This window comes from Rosa chinensis, chromosome 4 (assembly GCF_002994745.2).
Source record: "Rosa chinensis cultivar Old Blush chromosome 4, RchiOBHm-V2, whole genome shotgun sequence".
Classification (NCBI taxonomy): Eukaryota; Viridiplantae; Streptophyta; class Magnoliopsida; order Rosales; family Rosaceae; genus Rosa; species Rosa chinensis.
Genome location: NC_037091.1, coordinates 46,789,927 through 46,815,725, shown reverse-complemented (window position 1 = coordinate 46,815,725; position 25,799 = coordinate 46,789,927). Strand labels below are relative to the sequence as shown.

Here is a 25,799-nt window from a genome sequence, read left to right as displayed (position 1 = left end):
CATATATTGGTCTTTCATATATTGTCTCTGTAATTTATATGAAATTGGTTTGTTTTTAGCAGGTTCTGCATCATTCTGTTTTGTTTTTGTAAGAGAAGAGTTGTAGGCTTTTGTTTTGTTTTTATAAGAAATGGAAAGGGTAATTGTCCAGTGCAGGCTTTTGTACAGTTTTTGTAAAGATTGGAGAAGGCAATTGTGCAGTGCAGGCTTCATGGAGAAGGCAATTGTGTAGTGCAGGCTTCTGTATAGTTTTTCTAGGAAATGGAGAAGGCAATTCTGCAGCTTCTGTATAGTTTTTGTAGGAAATGGAGAAGACAATTCTGCAGCTTAGTGTTTTGTTTGTTTAAGAGAGGGCAAATGTGCAGCCTTGTACTTGCTAACTTCCAAACTGGAACCAATTTCTGGGTTACATATGTAGAATACCAATTTCTGGGTTCCAAACTGGTTTATGTCTGATTTGGCATTCTTTTCATTGCTTTAGTTCATATTGAAGACTTGCTGACTAGGGTCTGTACTCGTTAAGTTGAACCATCTACTATCTTCTTAAAAAGAGTGAAGGTGCTCCATCATCGATTCATGTAAGAACTTACATGAAAGTGAGCATAGCTGTTCTGAACAAATTAGAAAATTGGGGGACATTCAAATGGAGTTGATTTCTTACTTATTCCTTTTCATCTTTAAGCTATATGATTTACATTTCCAACGTGTACAATGTACAAAAACAAGAACATTCAGAGACTTGCATGTTTGGACTTTGAAAATGTATGATACTAGTTTTACACCAACTTCTGAACTTCACTGCTTAGTGCCGGCTACTGTTAACAGGGTATGGATCAATCCAACACTCATCGTTCTTCGCAGCACGCTCCCATTTTCTTCTGAAGATCTTCATTTCGTTGTAGGATTCCCTCCTCACCTGTATGAATTTAGCTTCTAAGTCCAACTTAACGCCTATCACATTATGTTAAAACAGTAGCCTGAGATTCATTCACGTTTCAAGACTTACATCAACTCTATGGTCCTTTGCAATAGACTGAGGTAATTTCTGCAATACCAATACATCAAAGAGTCAGTCTCAGATAAAAGTTACAGCTGAATACAAAGCTAGGCTAACAATTTTCGCCTCATTTTCGTCCGGACCTCCCAAAGTAGGGCGGCCATAATGGATTATGTACTCAGCATCTACGACACCAATTTTCTTCATTCGATTACCCTATTAGAATGGAAAACAAAAGGTCCTGTTTAGGAGACAGAAGAGGCCGGAGGAAATACTAAGACAGTAGATCAAATGACATGCAGATACATTAAGGAGCTTGCCTGTGCACAATAGCCAAGCTGCATATCTAGTCCCTAAGCATGGATCAAGTTATTCTGCATATACACAAACAACAATTAAGAATCAATGATGGTTGTTAACCAAGGGAATAAGATGTCCATTCTTTGTCACACTTAGAAGAGCTATCTCGAGCTCCAGGAATAGTAGAAGTAACACACCTGGATCATATACCATACGCAACGCCAGGCAGCTTGAGAGAAAACTGGAGCCATCAATTCTATCCACCTGCAATGCAGTATTTCATTCTAGTTTCCTGAAGCAGGATGACTTCTATAACTTAAAAACCCTCATTCTTTTGCACTAAATACAAAACTTAGTTTAGATGAAACAAATTTCTACCCGGTACAAGGAGGAGCTTTACTGTGTTCATCGCAACCAGTTGCATCAACCACCTTAGCTACTCCAAAATCCGCTACTCTGGCTCCAAAAGTCCAAACAACTCAATCATTGAACAAATCAATCTAAAATGCAGATCCCCAAATTCGAGAGATGAAAAACAAGCCCAGATAATTCAGTATTAATTGAAAATTGCAATGGGTCATTCATACCCAGTACCCAGGTATTAGTTGATGAAATTTTACAGGGAAGAAACCCATCATTTTGAACACCTAGCCCCAGAAATTGAACCCATCAATTGAATCCCAAGAAATTTCGTCCCATCAATTCAATCGCAACCAATCCCATAAGGATATTAGCAACCACCAAAACTCATAAGAACGAGTCAAAAAACTTAACAGAAAGAGAGAGAGAGAGAGTACCTACGAAACTGGGTTTTGGATAATAGAGAGAGTATAATCTGCGAATCGGATGCGAACATGACATTAAGGAATCGAAGAGTTGGGAGCATCAATAAGGATGAGGCTATGGTTTCGCCAATGCTGGCAGTGGTTCTATGGGTTAGAGAGAGAGAAGAATGTGGCACTATGTACACCGTTAGATGAGTCTGGACACGTGTCGTCATCTCGTAGAGAGCTCAGGTAGCTCAGGTCATTAAGTGGCTCAGGAGAGGATCCGCTTCCAAACCAATTAGTTAGAGGGAAAAAAAAACATGCTGACAAGTTATAGTATAACATTGAAAAGTTTAACCACAACAAAAACAATGCTTAATTGCTACTTATTTTCTTGAGAAATTGACTTCAAGGGATAACAATAACAAGAATGATGAAACGATAACACATACTATCGGAATACAATCTTGGATACCAAATGAAATAGTTATGTTGCAACTTGTTTGATTGAGTATAAGGGTATTATTCTAAATTGGCATCATTTTTAGGTATAAGAAAGCTCTCAGGTATCTTTAATATATGATGGTAGACATCTAAAGATAGAGCATTATGATCAAAGATGTAACGTAAAAGCAACAACATATTAGGTTATAATATGATTAGCTCGTTCGTCTAACTAAATAGTTAGGAAAAAAAAGAAGAGACATTAGCTATTTATTTGGGGTCTTGCGTTGCATCCCAAAATCATACCTAGGACATTGGGAACCTAAACCTTTCCCTGATAAAATAACACATCAAGCACGCACTATTTGACTATCAAACTAGCTATTTATTATAGAGAACTTACCGAGATATACATGTCATGAGTGAACCATCCGTATGCAAAGAAAAAAAAATTCGCTCTCTATATTTAAGAACGAAATAGTTAAAAGTTAAAATGACGAGTTACTTGGGGCATCTCCAACAAACTACTTATTTTAAGATAAATTTAAAATTTAACTAATTTTAGGATAAATTTTACTCCAACAAAATATCTAAATAAAAGTTAAATTTATTTTTTGCTAAATTCTCTTGCTATTTAGCTAGATATGAGAACCAATCTAACTAAAACTCAAATTCTCTAACGTTCAAATTCATTTAACTTGGAATTTTGCTTATCTTACTAGAACAGAACTCAAAAGGTAGGTAGTTATATTTCATTTTAAGCCAATTTAGCTAAGAGCATTTTTAGTAAACTCTCTATCTTATCTCCTTAGTAATTTTAGAGAGTGTATTTAGGTTTTAATCCATTTTAACAGTTGTACCACACTCCTAAGAGCATTTTTAGCAATGCTAGCTATTTTTTAGTCAAATTTTAGCTAAAATAGCTAAAAAGTTATTTAGCTAGTCACTTTAGAATTATGTCTGCATCAATGCTCTCTATTTTAGTTAGTTTTGAATTTATATTATTTTTTAAATAAAGATTAAATAGTTTAAATGTATTTATAAATTACATAAAATAACTTAAAATGAATGTTTTAAATTATAGAGAGCATCATCCCGCTCTCCATATTTAGAAGCGAGATATCTAAAAGTTATAATAGAGAGTCACTTAGGAGTCTGGTGCAGCTGATAAAATAGATAAAAAGCTAAACATGCTCTTCAAAATAGCTAAGAAGCCAAAATAGAGAGTCTGCTAAAGATGCTCTAATTGGCTCATCATTTTAGGTTTTAGCTATCTCGCTCCTGAATGTAGAAAGCGAGATGAGACTCTTTATTATTTTTATTAACTTAAAACATTCTTTTTAAAGTTATTGTATGTCATTTATAAATAAATAAAAACTATTTTTTGTTCATTCAAAAAATAATATAAATTCAAAACTAACTAAAATAGAGAGAATTAATACAAAAATATTTTTAAAGTGGCTAGCCAAAATGGATTTTTTAGCTTGTTTAGTTAAAATTTGACTAAAAAATTGCCAGCATTAGTTAATAAAGTTTTTCTAATAAAAATAGCTATTACTGTTGAAGATGCTCACAAGAGTTTGGTGCATTTGTTAAAATTGACAAAAAGTTAAACATGCTCTCCAAAATAGCTAAGGAGCTTAGATAAGTCTAGTGCAGTTGCTAAAATGAATAAGAATCTAAACATGCTCTCCAAAATATTTAAAGAACCAAATGATTATGGTAAAGATGTTTTAAGGTAATAATTTTTTCAGGATTTCTTTAAATCCTAGCGAATATATATTAATTAAAAATTAATGAAATACGTAAAGAAATAGCACATAAAAATGTTGGAAAGTCTCTATAAACAAAGCTCTAAACCGGTGGAGATATCTTGCAACATCCAAGGCAATATTGAGTCCCGTGGTCCAAGCAAGAGGTTATATCCTTTCATCTTCTCAGTTAAAAAGATGTCTTCAGAGACTCCCTTGAGCCATATAGTCATACACTACGTACTATCATGGTTTCTGCATCCCAACAGAAATGATGCCAATTAAGTTGGTATGTCGCACTTTGGTGCGGACTTGAACCTCACGCTCAAACGACCTTATTGCTTCATCAGCCACCCTACAAAATTTCACTTTGCCTATCATTTTCATTGCATTGCACTTGAGTAAACTCATATAGTACAGTAAAGCTCTAATTTCACCAAACTAGGAAAGTTGACGCGGCTAAAGGCGTCCAGGTTTCCCTAGTAGGAGCGGTTTTGACTAATATCAATACGAAACAAGGTGGATATATCGGGGGAAGAAATATACTGGGATTGAACTAAAATTATTGTTATTGGCTAGAAGCCGCCCCAATAATTTCAATTCATGAAGACTCAGAAGAAGCCCAATTAATTGATTCCTCAAACATCTAATTTCATAAGATATTTGTTGTTTTCAATAGAAGCTGGGATCGAACCATTGAGATTTTTTCTGCAGATAATAATGAACATCACTCTGTTGTCCGTCCTCGTTACAACTTACTCCAGTCCAATTACAGTAATTGAAGCCGGACCATCCAAGAGTGTTATCCTTCCATGACGACGAGATCATGGCCGCTTGTATCGGATTGCTACTACAGCTAAGAACTAGAAGATATCCTAACAGAACATGTCAATAAATACACAGACCTTTTTGTGTCAAATTTACTAATAAAAAAAATTGAAACTAAAAACAAAAACATATAGTTGGATCGTAGTCTTGGGCTCTTAAAGTTAGGATAATGTTTGATGAAGCATCTGAGTAGGACTTATCAGGTCGAATATAACAATGGGATTCCTAATAGAAGCAAGCCCATTTATTTAGAAAAATATTCTTTTTTTGTTTTTCTTTATTAAAAATTCATATGATTATTGAATATTGATTTCTATGTAGATTATTCCAATATTGGAACGCGGCTTAGCACCGTCATGCATGATGTTTAGTGACTTGAGTTAATCCTAAAGAGATCATTTGGAGTAAATGGCCAAGAAAATGGATTTCTTAGAGTATTTGATTGAAAACTTACTCAAAGAAGCAAAAACTTTTTTCCCATGTATGAAAAATAAGCGATTTAACTTCAAAACAGAGTTTATTCCATAAATATATATATATATATATATATATATATATATATATATATATACAGGGCCCTTTTAGTGAGGGATCCTTTTTTTTGGTCTTTTATAGGGATAGGCATTAGACCAGCTTTTCGATTATATTTTCACATCTTAACCGTTCATTTTTTAGGTCCTAATGTATAGATCATTTCTGTAAATTTTCAGCCAATTTGATGATTGTTAAGGCATCCAAAACTGCAATTTACCATTATAAACATGAACGGTTCCGGTTCGACAGATTCGGTCCGTTCGTGTAAATTGCAGTTTTGGATGCCTTAACGATCACCAATTTGGCTGAAAATTTGCATAAATGATCTATACATTAGGACTTAAAAACTGAACGGTTAAGATGTGAAAATATGATCTAAAAATTGGTTTAATGCTTATCCCTATAAAAAAAACAAAAAAAAAGGATCCCTTAGTGGAAGCCCTATATATATATATATATGACATACATACATATACATATACACACGTTATGAATGTATGCTGTATGCATGCATGTATGTATAATAAATGAGCAATTTAACACGGCAGCAATAGAATATCCAGATACACTATATATAGGTTTTTGGAATTCGACATCAAGAAGTATTTTCACACCATCGATCGACATCAACTCATCTCAATCTTTAAAGAAGAGATCGAAGATCCCAATTTTTACCCAATTCAGAGAGTTTTTTTCCGTCAAACGACTTGTATGAGGTGAGAAAAGCCCTTATTATATTCCGTCCCACACAGTGTGCCTACCAGACAATATCTACCTACACAAGCTTGATTAAGTGATAGTTCCACATAGGATAAAACACCTTAATCATCTTTCACCTAATCAACATTTTCATCCCTGAGATTCTATGAAATGTAACCTTGTGATCACTCAATTTCAACACTATCTTACAATTCTTCCCTCTATTATATTTACCGTATTTTGATCAAGGTATTTTTGTAAATAACACACCTTCTCAAGGATATTTTCATCGAATAATAAGTAAATAAATAAAGAGAACAAAATTTAAAATGTGAGAATAGAAATTAAAATAAACTTCCTTCATTTACTAAATAAAAATTATTTTGATTTTTTTTATTTTTGATGAATATTTATTTTTTATTGAAATTTTATCAATATTTCAATAATTAAAAAAAATATGCATCCTTTTAATTTTTTAGAAAAATAAAATTATTCATTTGTAGTGTTACATTGCAAACAAAATAAGTCATTTTTATTAGGTGATATTCTTATTTATATTTAAAATTAATATTTAGTGATTTAATCAAAATACCCTCAACTTTAAGGCTTGATTGTGACAAAATAATAGACAGGAGAGACGAAAGTGTGAGATAAAGTTAAAGCTAAGGGACTAAAACGATGAATGATGTTTTTCAGATGTGAGTGACAAAAGTGTTGATTTGGCAAAAGTTGAGGTTATTTATTTTTTCACATATATAGTTTCTGGTTTACCAAAACTCTTTGTTTCAACAAATATATAGGTTTCAAAACCGGTGAGCTATGACCTATTGATAAGTTATAATTGCAACATTGTAAAGGTCATAGGTTCGATTCTAACTGACATATGTAAGGGTGGGATGACCTAAGAGTTTTAAAAAAATTAAATTATATATATATATACACACACACACATACATATACAGCCCTTCTTGGCTGCGGATATCCGCACCTAAGCAAAAGGTGCGGATTTCCAGTTTTTCCCCACTTTCCGATCATATTTTCACATCTTAACCGTTCAGTTTTTAGATTCTAATGTTTAGATCACTTCTGTAAATTTTCAGCCAATTTGATGATCGTTAAGGCATCCAAAACTGCAATAAACACGAGCGGTTCCAGTTCGACAGATTTGGTTCGTTCGTGTAAATTGCAGTTTTGGATGCCTTAACGATCATTAAATTAGCTGAAATTTTGTTTAGATGATCTATACATTAGGATCTAAAAATTGAAAGGTTCAGATGTGAAAATATGATCGAAAAGTCGGTAAAAATGGGAAATCCGTACGTTTTGCTTAGGTGCAGATATCTGCACCTGAGCAAGGTTATATATATATATATATATATATCTATATATATATATAATAAGTGTAAGTAATTAAGTACTCTATGTATGTTAATTACATTTGAACAACGACATCCAAAGTTTCTACACTTTAAAATTTATGTACCTCAGAAACAATAAGATATAAGTTCTTACGTACACGAAAGATAGATAGAGTAATTTTAGTCGATTGAAATATCCATTATAACGTACTTCTTTTTTATTTTTTCCATTTATTCAGCTACTTTTTTGAAAAGGAGTTTATTTCCACCATCTAACTTGTGATACCAACTTACTCAACACAACTCGATCCAAAATCAGATTTTTTTTTCCCAAAATGAGAACTTGTTTCAAGCTAGTCTATTAAGAATATCTCCAACAATCTAAAACTTTCTTATTTTGTTAAAGAAAATGCACCTCAAAGTTATTTTAACTAACCATTTTTGATAACTTGCTCCAACAATATTACTTAAAATTTAGCTATATTTGAATAATCTTTATCTCTAAGTTGTAATAAAAATATATTATTAATGTTTGATGATGCGAGAGTTTGAAATGGTTTCTTGAAAACATGTGAAGAAGCGTTCCAATGGGGTGGCTCATAAGTTGGCGAGATCAGCTTGACTCAAGCTATGTTTTGCAAGGATGCAGGAGGCCCTTGGCTCCATGAATTAATTTCTACCAATTTAGTTTGTTAGTTCTGTGGGAGTTCTCATTTAGAGAATATATATTCCCCATATTGATGTAATTTTTGAGTTAATAAAATTCTCTTTCAATAAAAAAAAATGTCTTTAGTCATTAATTGCATTTCCAACATATGTAAAAAGAAAAAAATTGGAGAAAAATCCCCTATATTCTCTCTTTTTGGTATAGGAATAAGTAGATAAAATTTTTATTTTAGGGATTCCCTAAAATAGGGAATAGGGAACTATTGGAGTTGATATTTGAGAAATTCTTATATTTTTGGTAAAAATGACGTGTAGAGAATCTGTTGGAGATGTTCTAAGTAGATGGAGAATTCCAAAATACTTCTTATTTTGGAGCGGTAAACATTATCCATGAATCCTTTTGAGTTTATATAGAAATTACAATGGAACCAAAAATATAAAGAAATTTGAATCCGCAATGAATTTGAACTGTGAGTATAAAAACTTTTGAGTTTATATTAGAAATTAAAATTTATGCCATTAGATCTGATGCGTTTTATATATATTTAATATTTCGATGCAAAAATAACCCATTTAATAACAAGATCTTGATTGCGTGAATGGTTATCATGACCTTTTTTTTCTGAAGCCATAGGATAGTTTCTATAATCAATACTCTATTTCAATGGTAGCGGTCTTCATTATTGTTGTTGCTTGTGAGAGCATCTCCAAAAATTTCTCTATAAAATCTTTAGAGAAAAATTCAGTCACCGTCCCCAAACTATGCTGCCAAGGCCAATTTGATACCCGAACTCTCAAAAGTATCAATGTGATACCCAAACACGTATTTTGACATCAACGTGATACTTCCGTCAAAAAATCCTAACGGGGCCGTTTGTTTGCTGACGTGGCACGCACGTGGGCCCCAAAAAAATGTAAAATGACCAATTTACCCTTTTTAATTCATTTTTTTCCTTTTCATTTCTTTTTCTTCTTTCTCTTCTTCTCCTTCTTCTTCTTCTTTTCATTTCTTTTTGTTCTTTCTCTTCTTCTTCTTCTGGGATTTTCCTCTAGCCAAACCGCCGCAACTTCCGCCGCAAGCTCCACCACCACATTTCCTTACTTACCTGACATCGTCATCAACCACCAGCCACCCACCCCAATTTAATGATTTTAATCATCAATAGTACAATACAAGACAATACAATTCGATAGCTCGATCAATCTAATCAAGGTGAAATTGCCAAGCAACGGCAGCGCCCAACCAACGAATCGGTCAACCAAGCTCCCAAGCATAACATGTTTCTGTCTTCAACACAGTAACTCACCAAGAGTTTCAGAGATAGACTTTAACATTGAAGAATCAGAAATCGAACCAGAAAATAACCAAGAGTTTCTGCTTTGCTGCTTGAGGAAGAGAGCAACCAAGAGTTTGAGGTTCTTCGATTGAAAACCCAGAAAGTAATGGAGATGTTCATGAGAGAGATTGATTGAAAACCCAGAAAGTAAAAGCCCAGACAGATCGATTAGAACATTGCTTCGTCGTCTCTGATCTTGTCTCCCCGCCTTCTCTGAGCCTCCCGGCGGCTGGTCCTCCCTCCACAAGCTCGCCGTTCTGCTTCTCTTCAATGTGAACGCACCCAATCACAATCACAAACCCAATAACCATAACATCAACCATCCTCAATATCACACACCCAGAATTTACCACCAAAAAAAAAAATCTAATCTTTACCCAAGCCGTTGATGAACGCACGGCCACCGCCACCATCAAGGCCGCTCGACCACTTCCGCCACTGCGACTCAGACGCCACCTCCGCCAGCAGCCGCCCATAACCCTCGACGTCGTCGTTTTATCTGAGGAGCGACACTCCCCTCTGCCCCTGGTTCATAATTCGCCGTTGGGGAGCAGCTGCAAGTGGGAAAACAACGGCGTCGTTTTGGATCCATCCTTGTCGTCTTCGAAATCGATGGCTGCGGCGGCATCGTCGTTGTCGATGTTGGTGTCCGGATCGGTTGGTCGTGGAGGAGTACCAATAGGTACTATGGATATGGAGGCATGGTGGATAGTGAAGAAATCAAGGATGAAGTTGGTGAGAGAGAGGAGACGGGGGTTGAGAGAAGGAGAGAGAGCGAGACGGGGGTTGAGAGAAGGAGAGAGAGCGAGAGACTGATCTAGAAACCCGAAAATCAGAACCGAGTTGGGGCAAGTTGGAGCTCTGTGTTTCATTTTTTTTTTTTTATAAATCAGTTAGGAGTAAAAGACTATTATTCCCTTGATAAAAATATCATATAGGACCCACGTGCGTGCCACGTCAGCAAACAAACGGCCCCGTTAGGATTTTTTGACGGAAGTATCACGTTGATGTCAAAATACGTGTTTGGGTATCCATTGATACTTTTGAGAGTTTGGCTATCAAATTGGCCTTGGCAGCATAGTTTGGGGACGGTGACTGAATTTTTCTCAAATCTTTATTATATGGACTTAGAAGGCTTTATTATATGGACTTAGAAGGAGGGCTGATTGATGATATCAAGGTACCGTTGAATACCATGCCAACAGTTTCAATTTCTTATGCTAGCTCCTAGAACTTGTAATAGGGTGGCTTATCGACTGGCCTACACTGCCTATGAATCTAATCAAGGCTCATTTTGGTTTAATAAGGCTCCAGAGTGCATTCTGGATGTTCTTGAATTCGATTGTAATCAGCCTCATTAGGGGGTTTCTCTATAAATTCATTTCTTTGATTCAAAAAAAAAAAAAAAAGTAAAAATCTCCATATTTTTTTTGGCAATTCCAAGTTTCCAACAACTTCTCTTTATATTCTCTAAAAATTATTATCCAAGATTAAACATGGTAATATTTTCAAACATTTCAAAAATATATTCAAATGTAAAAGTAAATGGGAATTAGCCTACACATTTCATTTCATAGTCCCTTTATATAGGGATAGAATGACAACGGAAATACTAATTATAATAATGATACTAAATGTTGATTGAGCTATAATTGCAATTCCTTGATTCCGTCTTCGTCAGTCACTTTGAGGAAGGCACATAATGTGTTTTTCCTTTAACACTCCCCCTTGTGCCAAGTCAAAGACGAAATGGTGCATGAATTGTTGCCTTACTAAAAACCTTGCCAAGTAACAATAAAAACTTTGTGGGACAAAAAATACACTTTAGTGGAAGGAAAAGAGCACAACGCACCTATTACATTTGAGGATGACACGTGTGTGTGTTAGACTACGTACCACTGATGTCTACACCTCCCCCTGATCCTTACATTAGTCAAGGGAACTTAGAAAGTCTTCGCATTCCTATCTTTTTCACATGTCCCTCAAATATGGCCTTAGGCAATGATTTGGTGAACAAATCTGCCACATTCTCCTCAGACCTTACTTGATTCACTTGAATCTTGAGGAGAGCCTATTATTGCTGATTGTAGAAAAACTTTGGCGATATGTGTTTTGTATTATCACCCTTGATATAACCTAGCTTCATCTGTTCGATGCAAGCTATATTATCTTCATAAATGCAAGTAGGCTCTTCAGTGGTAGAACTCAAACCACTAGTCCCCCGAATATGTGTAATGATAGCTCTTAACCATATACACTCATGAACTACCTTATGTAGAGCAATCATCTCAGACTGGTTCGAGGTGGTAGCCATAAGGGTTTGCTTGGTTGATCTCCAAGATATCGCTGTGTTCCCAATGGTAAATACATGACCAGTTTGGAAACGACCTTTTATGTGGGTCAGAGAGGTACCCAACATCAGCAAAATCAACCAAAACATAATTTGGGGTTTTGGTGTAGTGAGTGGTGATTTCGCCATCAACATTTCCTTTAGGGATTGCAGTTCCATCTGTGGTCCCTCTTGTCTCTCTATAGGGAAAAGAACAATGACAAGTCAATGGTTCCATTTAGGTATCAGAAAATGTTCTTGATACCATTCCAGTGACGCTGCATTGGAGCTTAGCTAAATCTAGCTAACAAGTTCACTGAGAATGTAATATCTGGTCGAGTGCATTGGGCTAAGTACAATAATGCGCCTATTGCACTTAGATAGGGAATTTTAGCTCCGAACACCTCTTCGTCATCTTCCTTTAGACGAAATAGATCTTTCTTTGCATCCAAACTTCGACCAATCATAAGAGTGCTAGCAGGATGTGCTTTGTCCATGTTAAATCACCTGAGCATCTTTTGGACATACGCAGACTGGTGGATTAGTATTCCATAAACTCGGTGTTCTAATTCAAGGCCTAGACAGAATCGAGTTTTCCCAAGATCCTTCATCCCAAATTCGGATTTCAAGTAGCTCATGGTTTCTCTTATTTCATCAAGAGTACCTATTATATTCATATCATTGACATATACAGCTACAATTGCAAATACGGAACTTGTTTTCTTTATGAATACGCAAGGGCATATTTCATCGTTCGTATATCCCTTCCCAATCAAGTAGTTACGTAGACGGGTAAACCACATCCGTCCGAATTGATTCAATCCGTAAAGTTAGTGTTTCAACCTAATTGCAAACGCACTCCGTGGTTAAGAGTCACTTGACTTGGGTAATATATATATATATATATATATATATCCGCACTTAAGCAAAAAGGTACGGATTTCCATATTTGACCCACTTTTCAATCATATTTTCACATCTTAACCGTTCAGTTTTTAGGCCCTAATATATAGATCATCTCTACAAATCTTCATCCAAATTGATGATCGTTAAGGCATTCAAAACTGCAATTTACACTAACTAACCGAATCTGTCGAATCGGAACTGTTCATGTTTATAATGGTAAATTGCAATTTTGAATGCCTTAATGATCATCAATTTGGCTGAAGATTTGTAGAGATGATCTATACATTAGGACCTAAAAACTGAAAGGTTAAGATGTGAAAATATGATCGAAAAGTGGGTAAAAAGGCCAAATCCGTATCTAAGAAAAACTGTGGACGTCCGCAGTGGAGAAGCTCTGTGTATATATATATATATATATATATATATATATATATATATAAATCAAGATCCCCATAGAGATATGCAGTAATCACATCCATAAGCTGCATTTCCAGCCCTTCAGAAACTACCAAGCTAACTAAGTAGCGGAATGTTATAACGTCCATTACAGGAGAGTATGTCTCCTCGTAGTCAATTCCAGGGCATTGTGAGAAACCTTGATTCTTTTCATTACGCTTTTTGACAAAGATCCATTTATGTCCTACAAGCCTTACACTTAATGGGGTCAGCACTACCGGACCAAATACCTGTCTCTTTACCAGAGGATCTAATTCTGCCTGGATTGCTTCTTTCCATTTAGGCCAATCTGCTCTTTGTTGACATTCTGCAACAGAGTGTGGTTCGATATCATCATGCTCTATGATTTATTGAGCAATAGTATATGCAAATACATCATTAATGAATATGGAAGATCTTTCCATCAACTCATAATCCATTCAGATTTCTTTGTTCTCTGGAATCATTTTAACCATCGGAGCGTCCTCCAGTATTGATTCATGGACATAACTATAATCAAAGACAATATCATGAGAGGGATTCTCTACATTGATGATTAATGGATCGGTTTATGCTTTAGTCGACCTCTTCTTCCTTGGGTAAGTGTCAGTCGAACCTAGTGGTCTCCCCCTTTTCCTTTGGGGAGCCATGGCCTCAACCACACCTCCACTAAGTGTGGTTGCAGTGCCTCTATCTGCTGTGCCGTGCCCCTTGTTGGGGACTTCTAACCTTGCAGGCACATTTGCAGTTGGTATATGTGATCTCATCACTTTTGTGATATCAGTAAACGCATCAAGCATCGAATCTGCTACGTTCTGAAGATTGATTATTCTTTTCACTTCATTTTCACATTGTGAAGTGCAGGGATCAAAATGAGACAGAGTGGGGACAAACCACGACAACTCATGTCTTTCCCTTGAAAAATCTTTTTTCCTATCTCCCCCTAACAACGAGAAGACTGTCTCATTAAAGTGATAATCCGCAAATCTAGCGGTAAAGAAATGTCAAGCGGTAAAGAAATGTCAAGCTCATATCTAGTTACCAACTGGTACGCAGAAAATGGTTGGCTAGCAGTGGGTCTGAAAATAAATAAGTAAAGCTGCGTGCAATATTGCATAACCCCAAGCAGATATAGGCAGGTTGGTGCGCATAACCAGTGCCTTAGCCACCATCTGTAGCCTTTTGATGATGGCTTCTACTAGACCATTTTGTGTATGCACATGGGGTATAGGATGCTCTACATCGATCCCAATAGACATGCAATAATCATCAAATGTTTTTTATATAAACTCTCCAGCGTTATCAAGCCTTATAGACTTGATAGAGTGATCAAGGTGGTGAGCCCTTAAACGTATAATATGTGCTAGGAGTTTTGCAAATGCAGCATTTCTTATGGATAATAAAGCGACACGTGACCAGCGTGTCAAAGCATCCACCAAAACAATAAAGTACTTGAATGGTTCGCATTCTGGATAGATAGGTCCACAGATATCTCCTTGTATCCTTTATAAGAATAGAATGCTTTGTTTTGTATCTTTAGCATAAGAAGGTCTCGATCCTGTTTTTGCTAAAGAGTGGGCTTTGCAAAACTAGTGATGTGCCTTTGAAATAGCCAATAAGGCGTCATGGGAGGGAGGTAGTTCTTCTGATACTTCAGAAGGCAATGGCTGCATTTGAGCAATTCTAGGACCGACACCTTGCAGTGTAGTGGATTTTTCTCCCATTTTATTTTTCACTCCAAAGAATGGATGTCCGTGTGATTTCTTTAAAATACGGATCATCATGTCACAACTAGGGTGCCCTAGGCGGTCATGCCAAAGTCTGTATGAGTCAGTATCCCACATTTCATTGTTGGTGACAACATAAGATTCAATGATCAAAATAGTAGTGAGGTACAGTCCACTAGATTGACTCATTAGTTTCTCTAAAATGTGTTTCCTTCCACATTCATTAGAGGTAATATAAAGGTATTTAGTTCCATTCTCACGGTGTATTTCTACATGATAACCGTTGGCACAAATATCTTTGAAACTTAACAAGGTTCGATTAGCTCTTGGTGCATACAGAGCATCTGTGACTTTAAATGTTGTGCCGTTAGGCAGCAAAAATTTGGCAGTTCCTCACCCTTTTATTACTTGTGATGATCCAATCACCATGGTCACAGAGGAATTATAGGCTATTAATTCAATGAATAATTGCATATTCCTTAATATGGTGTGGGTAGTCCTACTATCAACTAAGCACTCAAGTTCTCCTCGATTCATTCCTACAAGTAAATGGGAGATATTATTAATTCGAAAAATATATCTCATATTCTTTAGAGTATTTCTATTTTAGGTAGAATGATAATCTTTTCATTCTAATAAATTTTTTTTCTAGATGTATTGCTTTACATCTTTATAGTGCTATTTCGAACCATGTATATATGTGTAGTAAATAAAATCAAATAAATTCAATGCTTCATAATATAATTCGAAATTTATTAATATGCCAACGATAATCAAATCAAGGTCTTGTTTAGAAATCTAATTCATCAAACCATTATTTAAATAAATTTTAAGACCAAACAATAGCCTAATTAAAAATGAGGCATTATGCCTTCATAACTGTCTTTGGAAAATAAGATAAATAAAGTAGATCAGTCAAAATCTGGAGCATCCTTTGACTGAGCAAATTCCTTGTTGCCATTGAAGTCTGCAATTGTGAGGTTGACATCTGGGTCATGGCCTTCTTGTTCCATATAGTGAGCCTCTTGTTCTTTAGACTCCCTATACCTCTTGCTTGGCAGTTCTTGTACCAATGCCCAATGACTCCACACCTATAGCATGGTTCATTGCCAACTCTTTCCTTTTTTACTGAAGGGTTCTTAGGTGCCTTTTGCACCTTATTTCCATGACCACTAAAGCCAGCACCACCATCTCTGCGCCATACAATGGAAGGGCCTCCACGGCCCATACCACGACCCCCATGTCCCTTTCCACATGATGCATTGTTGGTACATGGGTAGGGATCAGCACGTCTAACCCCCTTTGCATTGGAGTTCTTTCCACTTTTCACTTTGCCATAATTAGCTTTGGGAATTTTCTTTGTCCCAAGGGGTCTGACATTGTTATTCAAAAGAACCTCATTATGCCTCTCAGCCACTTGTAGTAGGTTGATCAGTTTATTGAAGGTTGTAATTCTTTTGTTATCATACTCCAGCCTATACCGGTTCGCTAGTATAAGTGCTGAAATAGGAAAGGTGGAAAGAGTCTTTTAGATCATATCATCTTCTGTGAGTTCCCTTCCACAGAAATTGAGACGTGCTTTTAGGCGCAACATGTCCTTGTTGAAGTCATTGACCCTTTTGTAGTCAAGCAAGCGGATTTCATTCCACTGAACGTTCAGTTCTGGAAGCAAAGTGTCATGAATGTTCCCAAAACGTCCCTTAAAGGCATCCCATAGTTCTTGGGTGTCTTCAACTGAAGGTACTCCCAGTGTAGGCTAGGATCAATATGTCACCTCAGAAACATTAAGGCACTTGCTTTAACCTTATTAGATGCTACATCGTCTTTGGGGTCGGTAATGGTGGCAGTGTAGTCTTTTGCCACGAAGGTGGTTTCCACATCAGAAACCCAACGATGGTACTCAAGTCCTTCTGAGTCCAAAATGTCAAATTCAGGTCGAGTTGGATCAGCCATCTATATAAACAAGAGAAAATATATAAATTACGCAGTCATAAAGACATCCACGTGAATTATTTTTCAAAAACATGAATTAGATTTCACGACCAAGAATGGTCATTTTTTTTCGATGCTATGTGAAAATACTTTATCACGGTAAGTATGTATTTATAATGCCCATGAATTTTCATTATCATGGAAAAACGCAATTTATATAACATGCTAAATAAAATAAGGGTTAATATTGCTTACTCCCTATACTTATAGGGTTTCATCGTTTCAGTCCCTGACTTTTGAATTTTACCTAAAAAGTCCCTGAACTCCCAATTGGTCCCTACCGTCAAGCATTCGTCACAAACTCCATTATCTTCCCCTAAAAAGTCTATTATACCCTCATTTACTTTAAATATATATATATATATATATATATATATTTCTCTTCCTTTTTTTTTTTACCTCTTTTTCTTCCGGCTCTTTCGCCTCTTGTTCATCTCCTCATCAAGATGGTTCCAATCCACAGACCTTTAAGAGGTGAAACGAAAAAAAGAAATAAAACAGAGAAAAATAATTTTTTTAAAAAAGTAAGGGAGGGCATAATAGACATTTTCGGCAACTTTAACAGAAAATTTTGACGGCAGGGACCAATTAGGAGGAAATTGAGAGTTCAGGGACTTTTTAGGTGAAATTCGAAGGTCAAGGATTGAAATGGTGAAACCCTATAAGTAGAGCGAGTAAACAATATTTAATCCATAAAATAATTATAGAAAGTAGCAACGTAAATTACAAGACATGCTCAAAATTACACAAATAATATATAAATATATATATATATATATATATATATGGCAAGCTAAAAATAAAATATAAACAATAGCACAATATAAAGGCATGCGTAGGCATAATTATATAAGCATAGATAAAATAAAAACATGCTCAAAATTTCATAAATAATAAAAACATAAACAATAAAATATAAGGCATGCTTAAAAATAGTAAACATAAATAAAATGCACATACTTTAGATTCCACGAATATATATAACACATATAATAAGATATATGAAGAGTGGAATATAAACAAGGCAGCCAAAAATTAAAAAAAAACATACTCTGTTTCAAGAAAACAAAACAATCCTAGCACACGCGCGTGTTGATGCGGGCGTGCATTGCGATGTTTTTGGGCTTGAAAAAATCTTGGCCGCTTCCTCTCTCTTTTCAGTAGTGGGCCACGGGCCTTATACTTTTTTTCTTTTCTTTTTTTTTTCCTAGGCCGTAGGGCCTGCTTCTCTTGTTTTTTGTTGGGCGGAAGGCCTACTTTTTTTTCTTTTTTTTGGGCCGGGTTTTATTTTTCTTTGGGTTGGGTCACCACGTAGGGCCTGTTTTTTTTTCTTTCTTTCTTTTTCTCTCTTCTTCTTCACGTCTTCTTCTTCCTTTTGGTTCTCTGGTTTTTTTTTTTTGCAGATGCTGCTACATCGTCGCTGGTGGAGGGACGAGTAAGCAGGGGTGAGCGTCCGGGTTGGGCCGTGCGTGCTCCGGCTTAGCGGTGCAGGGCTGGAGTCGGCTCGGCAGTGGTGGGATCTACAACAGGCATAGGGCTACGCTGACAGGACCCGCTCCGAATTTCACCCTGAAATCGGAGGTGACCCTGTGGGGCCCACCTTAGGAATAACTTTACCAAAAAATTCAGCAGAATCACCCCTAAAATGGACTACCTAAAACCTGTAAAAACACATTCACACTTCTAACAAATCATCCATAATCTCCTAGAGCCACCCTGCTCCCCAAAACCCAACAACTCCACTTTCACAAAACACCAAACTCAACTTAACAATACTAATCCCAAAGGTTATCAAAGCAATACTAATACACAAAGATATAAAAAGAAGAGTAAATGATCAAGGGATCCTTCAATGCGGAAGTAGTGACAATTATGCCTGAAATGCCATGTACGCCCGATCTCTACTAATTCGTCTACAAACTAGGCATTTGAAACCGAAGGGCCCAGGGGAAAAGTATTGAAAACACGTTAGAGTGAGTGGACAAAAATAAATAAATAAGATAATTCGAATGAAAGTAAAACTTTAATAGTTTCCCACATGTTCATCTTTTAAAAACCTTGATGCATGCAACGTGGATAAAACATATTTCTTGCAACATGAAAATTAATGAAAACATTCCAGCCCCGCTGGTCAACAGAAATCGAGCTAGCCCTGCTAGGTGAAGGTATCAATCAAATATGGGGAAGAAGTTCTCACCATACAAATAAGGGAGCCTCCCAGGCTCGGATCGGAGTGTCCCACACTCTGGAGCATCTCATGCTCTGCTCTACTCACCCACGAACACATAGTAAGCAGGGAGGAGTACTAATAGGCTAGTTGGCAATAAATATGACGACCTAGGTATGGTGGGTTAAAATCATACGAAAATCGAAAATCAGTATGGCTTCCCCAATATCTCACGAGAAAATACATATTCCAACGACGTGGCTCGGCACCCCAAAATATTCTCGAATTCATAAATCAATAATAATAGATGAATAAAATTCTCTCGAAAATCCCATTTTGGAAAACCTTTCAGAAATCTCAAAATCGACGAATGACAACAATATTTAATTCCGGTACACACCTCGGAAAATAATTTGTTGAAAATCATTAATAAATCGCAAATCATACTTTATTTCGAAATTCACAATATCCTTTTAAAACTTAGAGCCAAAAATCATTCTAAAATTATAACCGAGATAAATCAATTTAAATTCTTAAAAAAAATAAACTTAATAATTAATTACGAAACAATATTGCATGCATCACTTAAAATTAAAAGTCCACTCACAGTATACGGCTAACGTGGCACCCAAGCGTAAAGATCCTCATTGAGTAATGGGTCGGTACTTCGTCCTGTACAAAATTATATTCCCTAAATAACCATTCGACACTTAATACGATTCTAAACCAAAACCCGAAAACCCCACGTAAATCAACATCTCCAATTCTTTCCAGATTCAAGCCAAACTTCACTACTAATATCAATCCGTCGATTAAAGCATTCCATAATGGAATAAGGGAAATCCGAAGGTCGGATTCCCATAGAACCTCTAAAACCGCGAACTTCGGAAATTCACAATTGATAACAAACTCCTCCAAAATTCACCAAAATCACATATTCAACCTCTACAACAATTATAGGATTTAATAGGCTAAAACTCGAAAATTAAAAAGCTGCCTTACACGCCGCAGCCGCCGCTTACAGTGGTGGCAGCTCCAATGGCCACCAAATTTTGGCACCACCTACTCAACAGTCCAAGCATTTTTCACAACTACAACAAGTTTCAATTTTACCTGTAAGTGATCGAAATTGGCCGGTGAAGTTATTCCAGAAAAAACCCAAGAACCCTAGAATTTGAAATTGACGATTTGACCTCCACACTGCAAATCGTGGCTCAAGGCTAGGGGCAAAATGATCCTTGGCAAAAACCGAACTTTCGATGCCAGTTTGGTGGCCAGAGAAGGCCGGAATCGTCGAAAATCGACGAAAGTTCTGATCTGTTACAGTGAACTTCACGGCTCAAAATCGAGCTCCTTTGGCCGAATCACTGCAAAACACCACCACATATGTGACAAGGAGGAAGAGGTGAGCTTGCCGGTGCCCGGATTCCGTCGTGGGTCGGCCGGAGAAGGAAGAAATCGGAGGAGGAAGAATCGGACCGAAGAGGAGAAAAGGATCGGGGAAGAAGAGAGAGAAAACTGGGTAGGTTTCCAAAAATGGCAACTCACCACAGTAACTTTCTATAAATATAGAAAGTTACCATAAACAGTAACTTTTATATTTTCGGCCATAACTTTCACATATAAACTCTGATTTAAGTGTACCACATGTCCACAGACTCGATTTAACGTCATCTACAACTTTCATGAAGGAAATTTTCTGAAATTTTGACCCGAACAAAAGTCAACTTTTAGGGCCACTAAAAGTATCGAAACATAGTAAAAAGTGAAATTAGTTGTCGTTTACCGTCCAAATGACTAGTAAACAGGTAAATTAAGATACAGAACGTTACATGTGCTGTGCGACTGGGCAGGGGCACTAGCTGGGCAGAGTGTTGGAGGCGAGGAGGAGGTTGCGTAAGGGTGGAGGTTGCGCAGGGGAGGAGACTGGACAAGACCGGTCTGGACAGGGAAGTAGAATTTTTTTTTTTTTTTTTTTAAAGGGTGGCGGCAGAACTGGCCCAAAAAAAATTCTTCTAGGGTTTGGATTTTTTTTTTCTCGAAGCTAGGGTTAGAGACTCGTGCTGATAATGTGTAAATGGGAATTAGTCTACTCATTTAATTTCATAGTCCATTTATATAAGGATAGAATTACAACGGAAATATTAATTACAATAATGATACTAAATACTGTTTGAGCTGTAATTGCAATTCCTTGATTCTCTCTTCGTCAATCACTTTGACGAAGGCACATAATGTGTTTTTCCTTTAACATCAAATGATTATTTGAAAAGAGAATGAGAGTAAAAACTTCCTAAAAGCTTATAATTTTAGAGTTTGTTGTAAATAGAAAGATTTTTGTTTATTATCTCTTCACTTTCTCTAAAATAGAGAGATGTACGTATAGAGAAAATGTTGGAGCAAAAAAATTACTCATCTTTTCCCCTAAAATAAAGATGAAGCTATTGGAGATACTCTGACTCTTCATAACTTATTAGAATTATCATTGTTAACTGTTGATAATCTCACTGTGGGCATTAGATTTTAAAGAAATAAAATAAAATAAAAATGTGGCATGGACTTTATTACCAATGATATTCTTGTCACCAAAAGTAATGTAGATATTGTTTTAGGCTAATCATTATAACGGTAGATTAATGAATCTCGTAAATGAGTAGCCATGTAACTCCATAAACCGCAAATTATAGCAAAAGATTTTTGAAGTTTAACGAAGTCGAATTCCACAAGGTGGAAATGATTAATTTAAATTAGGCTAGTCATTATAACGGTAGATTAATGAATCTCGTAAATGAGTAGCCATGACTCCATAAACCGCAAATTATAGCAAAAGATTTTTGAAGTTTAACGAAGTTGAATTCCACAAGGTGGTCATCTCAAAAAAAAAAAAAAGAATTCCACAAGGTGGAAATGATTAATTTTTTATAAAAAAATTGTACTTCTAATTTGCAGCTTTTGTTAAGAATTAGATAGATTTCGTGCCATTTTTTTAAGAAAACTGATAGTTTTTTTTAATCCAAGGAGGTTAGCTATTTATTAATAAAAGAAGAGTTTACAAAGTACAAATATCAGCTACAATTGCAGCTTGTAAAACATCTGGGACTGAAAAATAAAATTCATTCTCTGTGAGAGAACAAGCATGGCTAGCTAGCAAATGGGTCACCATATTTCCTTTCCTACCTAGGTGACTCAAATGTAAGACATTCTGAGCCTCCAACAACAACCTAACATCTTCATATATTCTTCCAAGCAATGATGTGTTAACAGAATCATGAGCTGAAGGTTGACTCTGAACTTCCATTGCATCAGTCCAGCAGAACTGGCCCAAAACCATGCTCCACCGCAAACTCCAAAGCCACCTTGCAGGCCAAGATTTCAATGTGTTCTCGATTACACGCATTTTTATGCATATAATTGTATCTAAAACACTAGAAATAAGTTAATCCTCAAATCAATTATTATGTAATTAATCCATTTTTATTTATTTTGTAGTAAATAAGCAGAGTTGCGGATTTTGGACGAAGTTGTGCAAAAATGGAGCTAATTGGAGTTATCGACAAAAAAAGACGAAAAGTCAACAATGGTCAATGAGTCAATGCAAGCAAATATGTGAAAATCTTTGGCTTGAGCTCGGGAAAAGCAAAGGAAGAAGAGAAGGAAAAAAAACAAGAAGAAGCAAAGAAGGAGACTTAATTAAATGAATTGGCAGATAATCAATTAATTAACCAATTAACTAATTGGTTAATTAACCAATTATTTGATTAATCATGCTTACTAAAGTCAGCAGCTCCATGTGCTTCTCCCTTTTCCTTGCAGCCATGCCATTTGTGATTAACCAGCCATGACGTCACTCCCTCCCCCTCAACCATTGCAGCCATGCCATTTGTCCCATATCCTTTCCTCTTTCTCACGAAATCATCCCAGCCACTTAGTTGAATTAACTCATTCCTCTTCCACTCTTGGGCAGCCGAAAGCCAGAGACCCATATATATTCTCTACTCCAACAGTGCCGCACACCCACCTCCATTTATCATTCCTTCCCATTTTCTCTCACCCATCACCTCACACGCTCTCCTCTTCCCTTCTTCATTTTTAATTTCAATCTTTTGGGATTGGACACTCAAGGCTTCAAGGAAATCATCATCAAGAGTACACATCCATTTTTAGGTAGTTGAGTGAAGAAATTACTTGGTTCATACTAGCCTATAGCTAGAAGTGACCAAGCTAACTCTCCTCTCTCTTCCTCATTATCTCTTTCATAATTTCTCTATGCTTTTGGTGATGTATTTGATAATGGGTTGTGAGTAGTTCAATTTGGGAGTTACGGTTGTGAAGCCCTAACTCATCTTGTATAAATATTGATGTTTTAATTTTAATAAATGCAATTTTCATTGTGTATGCTTTAAATCCAAATTTATTGGTCCTTAGAAGCATGTTTCTAGGCTTTGTCACCCTTTGAAATTATGTTGTGGGAAAATGTGATGAATAGATTGATAAATTGACAAATTATTGGTCTTGTTGCATCTAGGATTTAAGTATGGTAACCATTAGCTACCTTAATTGTAACTAAGTTTGCTTGGGTCTCTATTATCTTGCTCTCTAGGCCTCTAATTTTGGATATTGCGGCCTTGACCGGCATAATGCCCAAATTAGAGAGTTGATTGTGGCCCTAACTGGCATAATCAATACACCGAAAGGATAATTGGTTTAGTAGCCTTGACCGGTACTAGATACGGGACTTGACACATATAAGAAATGCATGCATTTGTGAAATTGGTGTCGATGTTTACAAGATAGTTAGTGTGGATCACCCGACACTCCCATGTTCCCATTAATTTGAAATCCGAATTTAATTTATTGCTTGATAATTAGTTGTTTGCTTTTATTTTAGTTAATTCCTAATTCAAAACTCCCAAACAAAATTCTACCTTCAATTGTGCATAACTCATTTGGGCTACAAGTTAGTGGCTTTGATTAGGCTTAGTGTGAGCTAAGCCGAGCATTGCCGAGGCTTGGTGTCTTGTGAATATTATTTTGCTTTATTTTATTTTTATTTTTCATTGTATGCCTTTAAGTTACTCTAGCGTCAATTACCTCGGTTAAGTCCAACACCTAATCCTCGAGGTACGATAATCAAGGTTCAAATACTTCACTTACTTGACAACGATTCGTACGCTTGCGAGAGTTTATGAATCAAGTCAATGGCGCCGTTGCCGGGGATTACTTTTAGCATACTTTTATTTTTATTTTTATTTTTATTTTTATTTTTATCTCTTATTTCTTTGTTTAGTTGTTTTTTTTTTTTTTGATTTTTCATTTCTTCGGTTAGTTTAGTCAAATGTAGTACTAGTTGTTTTTCATTCTCTTGTTACCCCTCTAATTACTTGTCCATTTGTTGCGAGTTGAATTGGTGCTTATCTTGCTTATATTTTTGTCATTGAGATACTTGATTTCTTATTGGTTTTCCTCAGGTATATGAGCGACACACTACTACCTATCAATTTGAGAAGTGGTCGTGCTTTGCAAAGACTACCTAGAGGAAGACCAACAAGGAGAGTTAGGAGACCAAGACATCACTCACAAGCACCTTCTAGGTCTCCTATTCGAGTAGTAGATATGGCCAACGAGCGTCAAGAACTACAAGATGAGGAGGAGATTCCATTGAGCCATTATTCATGTCCTAGCATTGTAAATGCTCCATCTTGCATTGTGCTTCCTCCGACAAATGTCAACTTTGAGATCAAGCCTAACATGTTGTCTATTCTACCTACTTTCCATGGCATGGCTAGTGAGAGGCCACATGATCACATAATTGAGTTTGATGCCATATGTTCCACTATGCACTTGGAAGGATTAACTTTGAAAGGTTTGAAGCTTCGATTATTCCCATTTTCTTTAAAAGATCAAGCACGCACTTGGTTTCATAAGCTTAAGCCAATATCCATTCTCTCTTGGGCCGATATGCAAAGAGTCTCCTTGAATGCTTATTATCTACATCATCGGACTACTTATATGCGAGATAGCTTGACCAAGTTCTTTCAAGAGGATAATGAGACTTTTTATGATGCATGGGAGTGCTTCAAGGATATTGAGTTAGGTTGCCTTCATCATGGACTCACCAAGTGGCTTCTTTGTGAATCTTTCTACAATGGGTTGATTATTGATGATAGAAGGAGATTGGACAATGCATCGGGTGGAAATTTTCTTAAGAAATGTCCTAATGCCGCTTGGGATATTTGTGAGGAAGTAGCTACCCAATCTAGTCAATAGGATAATCATCAAAGGAGAAGAGGAGGTAGAGATGACCACACCACATCTAGAGGCCGAGTTGATATGGAGCCTCGTGGTAGAGGTGTATATGATGTTTCTCATGTTTCTAGAGATGATGGAGTTATGAGTTCTAAACTTGAAAGGCTTGAAGCAAAGATTGACAAGAAATTTGAGATGCTTCTTCAAGCACAAAAGGGTAGTGGTTCGTCCTCTTTACATGTCAAGAGTGTTATTTCGTCACATCTTTGTTTGATTTGTAAGTCCCCTCATCATTCCACTCATGATTGTCACTTGG

At 36.3% G+C, this 25,799-nt stretch overlaps 1 protein-coding gene and 1 non-coding gene across 2 annotated transcripts; both read right to left on the bottom strand.

Moving 5' to 3' along the window:
* Positions 1-633: 633 nt before the first annotated feature.
* On the bottom strand, positions 634-1,757 carry LOC112200800. The gene is made up of 6 exons (XM_024341812.2): positions 1,676-1,757; positions 1,495-1,561; positions 1,318-1,371; positions 1,124-1,213; positions 1,007-1,045; positions 634-916 (listed from the first exon to the last, which is right to left on the bottom strand). Exons 3-6 carry the CDS (start codon positions 1,339-1,341, stop codon positions 803-805), a joined length of 267 nt encoding a protein of 88 aa, XP_024197580.1. The 5' UTR covers positions 1,342-1,371; positions 1,495-1,561; positions 1,676-1,757; the 3' UTR covers positions 634-802.
* A 23,489-nt stretch (positions 1,758-25,246) lies between these two features.
* Positions 25,247-25,350, bottom strand: LOC112201192. Its single transcript, XR_002936650.1, has one exon. It is a non-coding gene; the product is annotated as a small nucleolar RNA R71 (small nucleolar RNA).
* Positions 25,351-25,799: the final 449 nt, after the last annotated feature.